This window comes from Sceloporus occidentalis, unplaced genomic scaffold, assembly GCF_023333645.1.
Source record: "Sceloporus occidentalis isolate IW3139 unplaced genomic scaffold, rSceOcc1.0.p SCAF_101, whole genome shotgun sequence".
NCBI lineage: Eukaryota > Metazoa > Chordata > Lepidosauria > Squamata > Phrynosomatidae > Sceloporus > Sceloporus occidentalis.
Window position 1 is genome coordinate 2,206,541 of NW_028317081.1, and position 15,335 is coordinate 2,221,875.

General features: G+C 37.9%; 1 protein-coding gene across 1 annotated transcript in view; it reads right to left on the reverse strand.

Moving 5' to 3' along the window:
* Window positions 1–15,335, reverse strand: part of LOC149283788 (tetratricopeptide repeat protein 33-like) — a 134,593-nt gene that overhangs the window by 38,900 nt on the left and 80,358 nt on the right. Inside the window, exon 3 of the mRNA XM_089497334.1 lies at window positions 4,227–4,358. Coding sequence (XP_089353460.1) covers window positions 4,227–4,358 — 132 coding nt within the window. The remainder of the gene's footprint in view (window positions 1–4,226; window positions 4,359–15,335) is intronic.

Genomic DNA, 15,335 nt, shown 5'->3' on the forward strand with positions numbered 1-15,335 from the left:
ACTCTGAATGGCAGTTAAATGACCCTCTGCATAAATCTCTTTTACTATTTTTGTATATATATTTATATATATAAATAATATATGTGTGTGTATATCACCTTTCTTGTCCCCACCATAACGTATTTTGGGTGTGCACATTAAAATTGGCTATAACAATTACACATATTCACCCCTTAAGGACAGGGCTGTTTTTTCACTTTTGCACCGTTCATGATAATGGATGTAATGGATATCATTTTGTGAACCCAAACACTTTATATATCGGTTTTTTCAGGACAAGAAGGGCTTTAGTTGAATATAGTTTAGATAATCTAATTTACTATATTAAAATAAAATATGGTAAAAAGTTGAGGTGATTTGTCCTGGATTTAGAAATACTCAATGTTTTTATATATTTTTTTTCCAAAATATAGGGCAATAACCGCAAGTAGCATATTGCTATTTTAAAATAGGTATAGAGACATTCTAACACTGCTATCTGCCATGAATCCCTGAAGCAACTCAGGGTATTCAACTTAGGGTATTTTTATACTTTTCATGTAGCCATTTTATCACCAATTTTTCCAAAAGTTTACCAAAGAGGTACATTTTTGGCGGGTTTTTTTCACACAGATTGCATTTCAGGTATGAAATGTACTAAGAATTTAAAGTGTTACTAAGAAACAATATGTGTTCACCATAAGTAAAGTGATACCACCCATGTATTGCTTTGTTGGGTTGCTTGGGAGCCAAAAGGCCACGTTAAGGATATGCACAATTCATTTTTCACCTTGCAATTTTGACATCTGGTCATTCTGCGCATTATTTGGGATATCTTTGAAGCCAGCCAATTTAATTTACCTCATCAAATCATATATACCACCTCATGGCATTTTAAATGCTGGTATTTTAACACTTTCCACGCACTAATTTTACCACCAGCCTCAAAATTTGTAGTAGTATTTTTTTTCCACACACATTGTAATTCAGGTATGTTGATATATACAGCTCCTGGTATATGTCACTGCCAAGCAACAACATGTGTTCAGCAACATCTCCTGAATACAGTGATACATCCCATGCATATGTTTGTTGGATTGTTAGGGGACTAAAAGGCCACATTTGGGAGGTGCGCATTTTCCAATTTGGAATTTTGACATCTGGTCATCCTGTACTCACGTCCTATTTGGAACATCTTTGAGGCCTGCCAATTCTATTTATCCCCTTCAAACCATATATTTTTTAAAACCCAGAGTAGTTTAACACTTTGCAGATGTTTGTGGTAGTAATTCAATTACACAAAAATATACTACCACAAACTCACAAAAGGTGAGGGGATTTTTGAACAAGGATGACTTGATTCTGGGTAATGTGGGATATCAATACAGATTACACATACAGATTAAAACAATCAACACAAAGAACATGTATTAAAAATCCAATTTACATCTGTTACAACAGTCATCTTAACTTCCTGCTCTCGGGATACGTACTCCCCATTATGTTAAAATGCTTAGCAGGACAATGAAGAGAACTCCAGGACAGGAAATGAAACATTATTTTTACAAAACCATTATAGTGATTGACAAACATTAAGCTCTAGCTAAAGACTGGTTTGATAGATGAACTCGCTGATACGAAAGGATGCGAAGGTGACAGTTCCCCTTTAATTTTCACTTATTTATTTACATTAAAATGTAACGGTTGGTGGTCTTTTAAATGTTATAAACCAGCAAACTCCTTTACAGCATGCAGATTACGTGCTGTTCAATCTGCCCAGAATAGTTATACCAATAAACTGATGATATCTACCACTGCACATTATAACAATCCAAATTAATTTTCCATTGGCAGATACGGAAATGCCAACTTCCTCAATTCAAACTCATTACTATGTGTGAAACATTACAACGAGAAGAGGTATTAAAAATAGTTAGAAAATTGGAAATACGGACACAAATAATTTCAAAATGCACCTAGCAATAAAAAATAAACAATTTTAAAAATTCATGCTGTGCCAATAAATTAAGTGGATGACTATGTAGCAATATCATTTATAGGAATTGTGTACTTGGTGTGACTTATCAAAAAACATGTAAAAATATATTTTTCAAAAGTGGTCTCTGAGAAGGTTGTGTATTGGAACCTAATCAAATACCTACTTGCGCCCTTTTAATCAAAGAAGAGGTTGCATTTAAATGAAGGGGTGCACATTATTGAAAGGCACTCTTTACCTAGATAAAACTTGTAGCATGTTCAACAAATAAACCTTATCCGATCTGTTTTATTGGTTTCCCTGGAAGCTTAATTACACAAAAATCACTCAAAAACTTTGTTGGTTTTTTTTTGCTTTGTAATGTGGCAAGCATTCTTTAAAAAATATCAAAAAGTCAAAATTTGAAATGATTAGATCATTTAACACAGCTAGAACATTTTATAATATATTCAATGATGGAGCAAAGTCTTTGTGCAGCTTCTGGTTTTCCATGTTTCAAAAGTGCCTGAATGCTGGCAGCTGATCAATAGCTGGATCAGCTTGACAGTATGCAGGAAAAATAATCTTTTCCTCACATGGCACAGGCATCAGACACTGTGACATGTGATCCCTAAGGTCTGTAACGACCCCATAAGTATCAACAATGAAATGTTTAAAATAAAATAATAATAATACCGTATTTGCTCGATTATAAGACGACCCTGATTATAAGACGACCCCCCAAAATCTAAATATTAATTTAGGAAAAAAACAAAAAGGCTGAATATAAGACTACCCTATAGGAAAAAAAGTTTTACTAGTAAATATTAATTCATGTAAACATTTTTTTCATATTTAATAAAAGCTATGATTGAGAAAAATATATATATTTTTATTTCCTTTTATTTGCCAACCTGCCCCCCCAGTTATGCACATCTGCCCCCAGGGTTGCCACTCTGCCCGAAGAAATGCCTTATACCCCCTATTTGCCACTCTGCCCCATGATGTGCCTTTTAACCCTCTATATGCCACTCTGCCTCCAGAAATGTCTTATACCCTCCTATATGCCACTCTGCCCCATGATATGCCTTTTAAGGCATATCATGGGGCAGAGTGGCATATAGGGGGTTAAAAGGCATTTCTGGAGGTATATATATATATAAAACTGCTAACAGCAATCACACTCCTAACAAGCCAAGGCAGCCAGTACATGCTGGAACCTGGGGATGATAGGAGTGTGAGTACAGCCTCCCTATGCCATGCTACCACCACCACCACCCTTACACATCCATGCTATCACACACACACTCATTCACAAACATTTAAATACTCATTCATTCCATTAATCACACATACTTAACACATTAATCACAAAAACCCTACCCCACCCCCTTACCTGAACTGCAGATCTCCCACTCGCAGACTTCTGCAGGGGCCCGGCTGTGCGAGCAACTTCTCTGGCCCCGCCCCCAGAGGAAGGAGGGGGAGGCAGAATTATGCGACACTCTGCTACTTTCCTGTTCTCCTGCTGGTAGAAGAGACGCTGCTCGCGACCAAAGCACTGGTAAGCAGCCTGGCCCCAGTGGACATTTTTTTGAGGTCTGTTTAGAAGACGACCTCGATTATAAGACGAGGGGTATTTTTCAGAGCAGTTGCTCTGAAAAAAACCTCGTCTTATAATCGAGCAAATACGGTAATAATAAATGTTCCAAAACACCTTGCACCCCTCCAATTAAAAATCGAAAAGAAAAAAAAAATAACTGCTGCTCCAACCCAACAGTTTGGTTGGTATGAAGAGATGGGAGAAAACTTGCAGACAATAAATTAATTAATTGGTTTTATCACAGATTTTCCCCAAAGTGACATAGTACCTTACTTTTCAAACAAATATCCCAAATAAAGTACACTGACTGATAAAACAATCAAGGCAATTTTAACAAATGAATTCCTAGAAAATTTCTTCTGAAGGAAAGACTAACTTGTGTAACAAGCTTAAAGACCTCCAATAAATATTTTATTGAACTAGGGCTTATGCAAAAAAAAAGGGATTCTGGTTTTCTCCTTTTAAGAATAAAAACAACCTGAAATCTATTTTTTTATTATTTATTTTTTATTATTATTATTCCATTATTTTCCGTGCCTTGGCTCCAGTTGAGGTTTCGCTGTGTAGCATACTGACACAATTTTAGATTGACAGTTCATCAATTAATAGTTTTTGTAGGATTAACCGGTACATATTTTTTCATGACTCTGAGTAAAAAAAAATGCTTACCATCGTAATTTCTCCTAATCCAAGTTGTGCCCGACCCAAAGTCTGCCAGGCCTCAACAAAATGCGGATCCCGCTGAACTGCTGTCTCAGCGGCTTGTACTGCCGGGAATATTTCATGGAGATACAAAAGTGCCTGGAGAAAAATAAAAAAGAGAAAAGTTATGGTGTGGGCAGCCTTGAGATGAAGGTACAGAATTCTCTTGAGACTTCAGCAGCCTTTGATTTTGCAGAGAAAAAAATGGGGGAAGGGACTTTTAATTAGTTTCAATTGAAACAAGAATCTATTTGAAGGTGAAGCTGAACATTTAAATATAGAGCTACAATATAGCAACCTGATACACTTTCATTAAATAATAACTCTCCATTATTTTATGGGGCAATCTCCCCTTATGTCCTCCCAAAATAGCCATATTCCTGTGCCGTGACAAAGGGTTATAATGCTTAAATCATGGCGTTTCCCCCATACACTGTTTCTGATTATTTAAAAAAAAGGTCTTACCCAAAGAAATTCAGAATTACATTTTTAAATGCCAATTAACTGAGGGAGAACATTTAAAAAAAACACCTGGTCAACCAAAACAATTAATAATCCGGTTCATTCATAAAATTCGTAAAACATTTCACAGTTAAATATTATTATATAAAATTCAGACATTTGCTAAAATGCAATGAAATAAAACGGAAATGTTAAATCACGTGACTAGAGATTGTCTGCTTGAAACCGCATCATTCTGATTTCCAAAATAACGGGGTATAATATAAAACAAATAAAAATGCAATAAATCCATTCATTAGTCTGAGTAGCGTTAGATGCCAGCAATGCATGCTGTCAAAGAGACTGACATTGGGCTCGGCTAATGCCTCAATATCAAAAGCGAAAAAGAAACAAAGAGAAACCTTGGGGGAGATACTGACTGATGTTCCACTCACACATTATAGTTGGTTATCTTTTTACAGCTCATCGGCCTGGTAAGTGTTCCTGTAAGGATGTCCTTCTGTACCTGATATACGGTTTTCAAGCAGCTGCATATTATGTGTTGTAGTTCTGTTATCTTAGCCCAATTTACTAGGCAAACACCCCGACTACTTATAGGCAAACACTCCGACTAATGAAAATTTATGGATGAACGGACTTCATTAGCATTGCCATAAAGAATCAGCTGAGTGTGATGTTTGAGCAGGGAAAGTCATGTCGGACAATAATGGAAGCCTTCAAGTCTGTCGGTAAAGGACATTTACTGGAACAAGACGAGAAATCTCTGTATCTTTTGATACATCAGATGATGTATCACACACAAGTTGTACAAATACCTGCTTAGGCCTCAAATTCTAGGGCCTCACTGGTGGTCTATTGTGGGGCATGAGGATCAACAGAGCTTGCAGCACAGATCTTTCTTCTTCTACTGCCTGTCAAGTGCCAGGGAGTAGACTAATACAGGTAGGGGAACATAAATAATGTACATGCTGTCAAGTCATAAATTTCCATGCTCCAAAAGGGATTGCCAGGGACTGACCTCTCACTCCACCCATGGGCTGAAAGGTAAGTAGGGTGGGGTATTGATCAGTGACAGCAGGGCACATAGATACCTACTGCTACTGATACCCATGACAGGGTACTCAGAAACATAAATACTGTGTGCTGCTGTTGGTGGGGTGGCATGGCATCTTCACAATCCTGGTGTTCTGATTCCTGAGCCCCTTTATTGCTCTTCAAAGGTAATCTTGTTGCTAAAAGTGAGTTCTGGTACATTTTGACGAGTAAGACACAAAAATACATGAAAAAAAATCATACTTGTGGCCTTACAGTGTGGGATACATAGTGTAAGGAGGAGAATAGAAGTATTAGATAGTATGATATATTGAAGAAAAGTAAAAGTATTGCATTGTGGCATAGAAATTAGAGTGACGGTTTCTGAGGAACCATGAATATGATGATACTGGGCAGATGCCCCTTTTTTAGGCATGACCACAGGGTACCAATTGTAATACTTTTACAAACATCTCCAAAGCCTGATTCCCTGTGAGACCTGCCCCTTATGTAAAGAAATTAAAGAAGCTGGGCATCGCACAAAAGACAAGACACCAATATCTGTCAGGCCCCATCCAGGCTGCAGAGCTGCATATCTATACTCCATTCCTGGATTTCTTTTGGGGAGGGGTAGTGTCAGGACAGAGCATAAAGAAATCCAGGAATGGATTATAGCGAGACAGGGGAACTGTAGCGAGACAGGAGAAACCAGAGATATGCAGCTCCGCAGCCTGGATGGGGCCGGACAATATCTCAGGATGTATAGAGGCAGATGTATTTTTCTTGGATAATGAATTCCGGCATTATACCTAAGTGTATACTATGGCTTGAAAATATAACAGCCCTCAATTACTCAGAGTAATGTTAGGTCTCTGAAGAGCCTGTTATCAGAGAAAGAATGTCAAAGTCATGCAAGAATCTTCAATATTTAATGACATTAAAGAAACAATGTATCACTCAAAGAAAACATTTGATGCTCCCTCTTTCATTAAAAGTAAATAAAGAACTGTTTTTGTGCCTCCCTAGTTCTAGGGGACGGCATAATGTGAATGTGAACAGCCCGCATCCCTTATTCTGTTCTGTTGAGATCAGTGTGGATGACAGATGAAACAGACGACCCCGTAATAAGAGCATACTACATGGCTTTATTTCCTGACAATTACCCAAATTGGACGGTTTGAATCCTAACAATGAGTTGACCCTTCAAAACATTCATTCTTTCACAGCCTGATCTGGCTCTATGTAGCAACTTGACAATTCAACCAGTTGGTTTTAATTATAGCCTTTAAAGAAACACCAGCTTCTCAAGGTTCTTAATGAAAACTCCTATATGCCATTCAAGATAATTATTTGACACACCAGCAAGAGAAGTATATATTGTAAGTATCATGAATGATATTAGGGTCTTCCTAAAGGCCCTCAGATTGGAGTGACATATGCATTTTCAATATAACTGGTCAAAACTCATGTCCCTGACCACATATGTAATTCAAATGCAGCCAAAAAGGAATTGTTTATGACCAAATCTATGTTTGGAATATCCATGATCACGCGGTCTGGTCACATCACATACACAACCAGCTCAACCACAGCGCCTATGTAATGGGGCTGGAAAATACCTATAAAAACATAAATATTTGGCGCGGGTGAGTTCTGACAATGTTTCGATTACATTAAGAAGGCCCGTGTTAAATCTTCTTGCAGGAGAAGCTCCCAGGGATGGTTGTCACCGCTAACCGCCCACTAACCACTTTAGCGAAATAATTATTGTGGCGTAATAAATAACAAGTTAAAGGCATTGCCTGCATCCATCCCTCCTAAGATGTTAATGTCATTCCACCAGGCCTAAATATTAAGTAAATTGTGAACAACAAATATGACGATATTGGACAGATGGCTCTTTTTTCTTAGGCATGGCCACAAGGTACCAAATGTAATTAAAAACATCTCCAAAGACCTGTCCAGAAATAAAGGAAGCTGGAATCGCACAATTTATTTAATATTTAGACCTTGGAACTGGTTAATCAAAGGCGTGTTACCTTTAACATCTACGCAAAATGATTGCTGGGCTTTTACAACGTGCAATAAATCATAGTCCATCTTGAGCCATTTCCACCGGACTTCCTGCTTGTTCCACAAAACAAACAGTGTACAGGGATCTCTCTCCACGACCTTCTGCGACACAGAAGTCATTTTATTTAACACGAGAAGCTTTTTCAGGCTGCCTAGACATTAGTTACACAATTAAACATGAAGTGAACGGACACATGCATCCTCTTTACAATGACGGAGGACAATGTATCCTGGTGAAGGATGCTCTCAGCCCGCCGCGCTTGATTGCAATGACCCATAGCATTGTTCTTGTTGTTCTATTGGCAGTTTTCAATTTGGAAGCCTCCAGGGGTTGTTTGCCAATAAATTATTTTGATGTTCATGTTATTGAAATCGCTAGTCTTCCTACAATGGACAGGGGATAACAAAGCGGGATATTGTTTCAATTTGCATTTATGATATATCGTTTTATATGTCTACCAAAGCATTTATGTACCGGGAACATTTGTTTGGAATGCCTGGTGTTTAATCAACATGCATTTGCTTGATAACATCCTAGAGTACCTCTAAAAAAATATATATTATAAAAGTACTGATTATTAAATGCAATTAACTTTTAGAACCACAGCTTGGTAAAATAATTGTATCCATCAGACGATCTGTCTGATATACGCATTAGCAAAACTGGCTAGCATGATATATATACAAAGCAAAGATTAAAAAATGGTTTTGCCCTTGATTCATTTTTGCACAAAAGCTCTTGCTTTAAGGCATTTTTATTCAACAACAAAGAAAAAAAAGCATATTACTGCTATTCTTCTATCCCCTGCATGTTATATTAAGACTTGTTTTATTATAATCAATAAATATACTCAGAATAGAGAACCTGATGGCAAGGTATAAAATTGCAACAGCTAATCACACCAAATTACTTTCATTGTTTGCTATGGCTTTACCTCCAAGTCAGATAGCTGCCGACAGTCCAGTGGAAAATGCGTTTACATTGATCCAGACTGAGCTGCACAGAGGCAACAAGGAGGGATGTTTTTTTGTGATTTGAATTTACCAAGTACAGATTCCCCTAACACCCTAGGATTAGCACTGTAATAAATCAGCTCATGTCAATAAAAAACTGTCATATTGGTTTCATTCCAAAACTTCCATACACAAATACTTCCGTCGCTCTTATATCTCTATGTTTTTAATGACTGACAAATATACAGTGAAGTCAGAAACTACACTATATGACCTAAAGTATTGGGACACACGTATTGCTAACAGGTGTATGAAATCAGCATATAGCCAGACATCTCCATAGACAAACATCGGCAGTAGAATGGGTCGTACTGAAGAGCTCAGTGACTTTAAACATGGCGCTGTCATATGATGCCACCTTTGCCACAAGTCTGCTCATGAAATTTCTGCCCTGGTCCACTGTAAGTGCAATTATTGTGACGTGAAAGCATCTCTGATTTGTCATGCAGGATTGGGTTGTAAATTTAGCTTTCTTTAAAATCTTTTCTGTTATGTTATTTTAGATAGGCAATGCATATTGTTGGCATATCAGCCATTTTTTCAGATCACCTGCCATTTTTAAATGTTACTCAGGACAGAAATCAGTTAATCGAGTTTAAGCATGCTATTATATAAACTTTAACCATATACTACCTGGGCGGACTTTCATTTTGGTTTTCTTTTTTATGAAGATAAGAACTACACACAGTTGGCTAGCCTGTCGACTTCACAGTCATCTTCATGGCGTGATTATACCAGTAGATGTTATTCTACACTGTTTACGATTTCTTAGTATTCCTGCCAAGTCAAACCATCTCCATGGGCTCCACATTTACCTGGAGTCTTTCTGCTTGTTCACTTAACCTCTAGTAAATTTAGAAAATTGTCTGCTAATGGCATACCGGGAGAAAATAGTTATACTACTGGTGTGTGGCTCCTGAAGCAATCATTTGGAATCATTTACTCTTTTATCTATTAATGTGGTCACAAACACAACAGTTTACTAATTAGAGCACAGAATCCTCATTATTCTTATTTCACTGTTCAAATAAAGTGTAAATGTATGTAAGAAAGTTTGTAACATGTTTATATTATGAATGAACATACAAAGAATGAAAGTGTGAACCGTGATACAGAATGAAAGTCACTCCATGACAACTTGTATATACATTTTAACGTATAGCCATGACAGCTGATCTCAAGTATCTTATAGCACACTGGAAGATTACAAAGAATGCCTTCCAACAGAAACAATTAAAATGACAATTGTCTATCATGATAAGTCAAATAGGATACTACTGGGAAGGGTTATCCAGTCGAGGTCTGATTTACTATTGAATAAATACAGTGCTGTGCAAATGTTTTTGGCAGGTGAGAAAAAATAGCCGTAAAGTAAGAATGCTTTCAAAAATAGAAGTGTTAGTAGTTTTTTTTTATCATTTACCAAAATGCAGAGTTTTTCTTCTGCTCATTCACTTTGCATTTTGTTAAATTATAAAAAAAATGAAACTATGAATCTGTCCACTTCGTTATGTGTCCTTCTAGTGCAGGGGTGGGCAATTAATTTTCCCATGGGGCCACATGAGAAATTGGAATGGTTTTAGAGGGCCAGACCTCTACAAACTACAAACTCCGAAGCCTTGTCCATTTTGTTAACTTATGTGCTGTTTAATAAAGTTATTCAAGCCTACGTCATTGGTAGAGGTGCTTGAATAAGTAAGGCCTGAATAACTATTAGCACAGCACAGAAGTGAACAAAATGAACAAGGCTTCGGAGTGCATACCGTATTTTTCGCTCTATAAGACGCACCTGCTGATAAGACGCACCTAGATTTTAGAGGAGAAAAAAAAGGAAAAAATATTTTGAGCTAAAAAATGGGCTAAAATATTTATTACAATAACTGAATAAGCTATGAACACAGTAAGACACACGCAGTAAGACACACACAGACACAGTAAGACACACACAGACACAGTAAGACACACACAGACACAGTGAGACACACACAGACACAGTAAGACACACACAGACACAGTAAGACACACACAGACACAGTGAGACACACACAGACACAGTAAGATACACACAGACACAGTGAGACACACACAGACACAGTAAGACACACACAGACACAGTGAGACACACACAGACACAGTAAGACACACACAGACACAGTGAGACACACACAGACACAGTAAGACACACACAGACACAGTGAGACACACACAGACACAGTAAGACACACACAGACACAGTAAGACACACACAGACACAGTAAGACACACACAGACACAGTAAGACACACACAGACACAGTGAGACACACACAGACACAGTAAGACACACACAGACACAGTGAGACACACACAGACACAGTAAGATATACACACACACACAGTAAGACACACACACAAACACAGTAAGACACACACACACAGTAAGACCTCCCTCCCTAACCCCCCTTCTCAGTATCTCCCCTCTAACTCCCTAACCCCCCCTTCTCAGTATCTCCCCTCTAACTCCCTAACCCCCCCTTCTCAGGATCTCCCGCCCCCGCCCCGGTCACTTACCTTAAACTCCTGTGTTGGAAGCGTGAGGCGTTTGTCTCGGGTGCCGGCGCTTCACTGCTGATCGCCGGCGTCTGACGTCATATGCCGGCGCCCAGCGTAAAGCGCCGGCACCCGAGACAAACGCTTCCAACACAGGAGTTTAAGGTAAGTGACCGGGGCGGGGGGGGACACCGGACTCATTGGTGAGTCACCAGGACACTCTTTGCGGGCCGGTCCGAGCTATTCAGCGGGCCGGATGTGGCCCGCGGGCCGTGCTTTGCCCAGGTCTGTTCTAGTGCCTCAAGCAGTAAGCCAGTATGACAACCTCATGCTGATGAGTCCCATAAACTGTCCATGAGTGGTAGCCTCTGTGCCGGGCTCTGTTTAAAGGCTGTCTAGTATAGTGCATATTTGATCCAAGGCGTCCATGTATTTAGTGGATATAGAGGCCAAAATGTGGTCATTTGCCTATCCAGAAACCCTAGCAGTTATGGCAGCACTACAAGTTTTCTGGGAGAAAAACAAGTCTTCAGGCTTGTCCGGTTGGTGTAGACTAGTCTTTAATAATGCTTCTGCTACCCCTTTAATTTTAGGAGGAGGGTTTTTCCACCCCCCCACAATAACTTTTGTTATCTATTTTTTAAAGCATTATTATGTTACATCATTTTTTCACACCTAAAACCTTTGCACGGTACTATATACATAGCATTTAAGAGTAAGAAAACGTGTCTGTGTGTGAATGCATGCGCAGTCCACCTGGTAGCCACATTTGCATTTTGTTTTGAGCTTTTTTAGAGTTACTATTTATAATGTATCATTTTTCAATAAAAGACACTTTAAATTCCTTTGCTATATAACACTCTACCACTTCTTCTGGGAAGCTGTTCTACTTATCTACCAACTTCTCAGTAAAGTACAACTTCCTTATATTACCTCTAAGCCTCCAACCCTCTAAGTTTTAGATTATGGCCTCTTGTTCTAACATTTCTCCTTCTTTGAAATTAACTTTCCTCCTTTACTTTGTTAAATCCCTTTAAATATTTTAATGTTTTCTTGTTTCCTCCAAGCTATTCATATTAATTTCCCTTAGGCTTTCCTTTTAATTATTATCCTGCAAACCATTCCTCATTGTAGTAGCCCTTCTCTACTTTATTTATCCTCATTTATATAATTCCATTCATTTGATTTACGTCTAATTATTCCTCTTTGACATGTTCTCCTTTCACTTGTATATCTAAGCACTGCGTAAATTGTTGGCACTATATAAATTATTATTATTAATTATTATTTATTGTTTTATATAGCGCCATCAAATTCCGTAGCGCTGTACAATGGGTAGACAGGACATAACAAATAAATAAAACATAATAATAATAATAATATATCTAAAAAAATCACCGTCTTATCACAGTTATTTTACTAATCTAACAGTTTTCTCCTCCCTGTGTGCTTTGGCGCACCTAATAATGTGAATAGGTGGGCCAAGTGGCTCTTTTCTGTTGTCAACTTCTATGATTCTATAAAAATTATATTATTATATTATATATAACAGTTATAATTGCAAAATGCTTACCCGTCTAGATGTGTATAATAATATATATATATATTAGTATTTTATTATCATTCTATGCTGGCTATGAAGTTATTTATAAGTCTAGTCATTAAAAATAAACTCTAACAATATACAGTGAACGGATTAATAGCTAAAAAAAAAACACTTAGCAAAAATAATCGTTTCTGGATCTCTTCTCAATGGAGCAATATTTATTGACAATTCCATATCAAGTGTTTATGAAAGGATTCATCGCTGTGACTTTTCCTAGACGTGGCACTAAATACCGAAGACCTCTCGAGAATTGTAGAGTTTTCGTGTGTGTCCTCCTAATGCTTGACATCCACGTGATTTATCGGGCACATGCGTAATTTATCTGATTTCCTCCGAGATTTCGTTTTGTAATGCCTATAAATGCCAGTAAAACGAAAGATCAATGAAGATCCGACCTTGGTAATTATTTCATTATCCCGTAGAACCTAAGCATCAATGATTCTCTCTCTATTTAATTTGTTATGAAAACTATGATCTGCAAAGATGCAGGGTAGTCATTTAAATTGGTTAGATATTTCAAGGAAGCTTGGTTATATTTAAGAATATAAGGCATGCATTAAAATCTAAGCCTGGGCTGTTAAAATAGATCATGCATATTGAGTAATATTATTGTTGGGGTTTTTTATTGTTTTTTTATTGCTTTTTTTTTTATAGTCCATTCCATTTCCTTAAGCAGTCGGTGAAGTCATTCTTGGAGAATGTCAAGGTCAAGTGTACCATAAAGAATCACTTTGTTTGACAAATGTATATACTGCATTAAGCTATCCGGGGGTTATTATCATACCTAGGAATTCTAAGGGTAAAAAAAGCAATTTCTAAAGAGCTGCCCAGTCAGGAGTTGACTTCTTTATATTGTCACCGGATTTATTGCTTTTTTCAGTATAGCTGAAATCCCTGCTTGAATACAGGTGACTTACCAACTGAAAGCGAATAGTTTTCATAAGGATCATTATCAGAAACATTATTAATGAGTCATTAACAACAGATTCCTTGTGATGGTAGTGACATAGCCTAGTCTAGGAAGACCTAGTCTAGGGAGACCTAGTCTAGGAACGCGGGTCCAGCAAGGCCGCAGTTCCCCTGCTGCACATCTAGGGGGCAGACTGTCCTCTGAGGTGATTAGACCCCCCCCCGCCCCAGTGTGCTGATGCTCAATGGGCTGGTTACAGGGGAGATTTCTGATCTCGGCACATTTACATTATGGATGCTATGACAGTTCAGCACAGGCTCCATAGACTGCATTAAAAAAGTTCTGCACTCTGTAGTGAAGATGGAGGGGGCAACTGGGGGAACTGCCCTGGCTCACGGTGCCTGGTATGCTAACACATAGCTAAATCAATTACATATGTGCAATACAGGACCAACTTAGATCTTTTTGCAAGCAAAGGTCATGAGGGTTTGCCCTTAATACTGCTTATTGACATTGAGGAGATGAAACGTTCATCTCTCCTGCAAACCCCCACATTAAAGGGACCCTCAAGGCAACATATGTACTTTGATGCACATAATAGGTGCGTGGCTCCTTTAAATTTCCGTGTAGTCATTTTGTAGTGGGGGGGTGTCGAAAATTCGACTATCCCTTTAATCAAAAGACCCCACAGACTGTATCATCAGATGAATGTGACAACATATGTTAGCCGTATTAAAGCTATTCTAATTGTATTCATATAATAATTGGTTAACGGTTGTTTAAATCTTCCGCCATAAACATTTTTGCACCTGTTTAGTCTTGAACGTTCAAGCTGCTTAAACATCTTTAAACCCAATTATTATCACTTTATTTTCTTGGAAAGAGAAATTGATGACACGTGCTACCGTGTCATACAAACCTGTGATGACATCGCTGCATGATCAATAACTATGCGTTACTGAAATACGAAATGTCCCTATAGTTGCAGGTCAGTGAAGCGAGACGTATGATTCACTCGGCTCTCGAGCATCGATGTAGTCAATGATTCTTTTTTTTCTTATTAAACAGTTGCGAACATCTGTTCTTCAAATCATTTCACGTTTTTTTTTGTTTGTTTTGCTTTGTTTTTTTAACAAGAGTCGTTCGCAGTGACCTAGGGCTCATATCCAGTTAGCTCATCACAGTGGGAGCGATCGTCAGCTGGAACACCGTTTATCATACATGAATCATTTTCTATCCCAAATATCATCATGCTTTTATGTGACTAATTAGCAAATTGGTAACCAAATACTCTGGCGATCAATCACACATTAGTCTCTGTTTTCATGCACTCTTTATACTGCAGACTGTATCTGCTGATTAATAACATTCATTAGTAACATCATTTGTTTCGTCTTCCTTTGGATCAGTTTTATACAGATCTAGCAATCTGAGAAAATCCAGAAATGTGC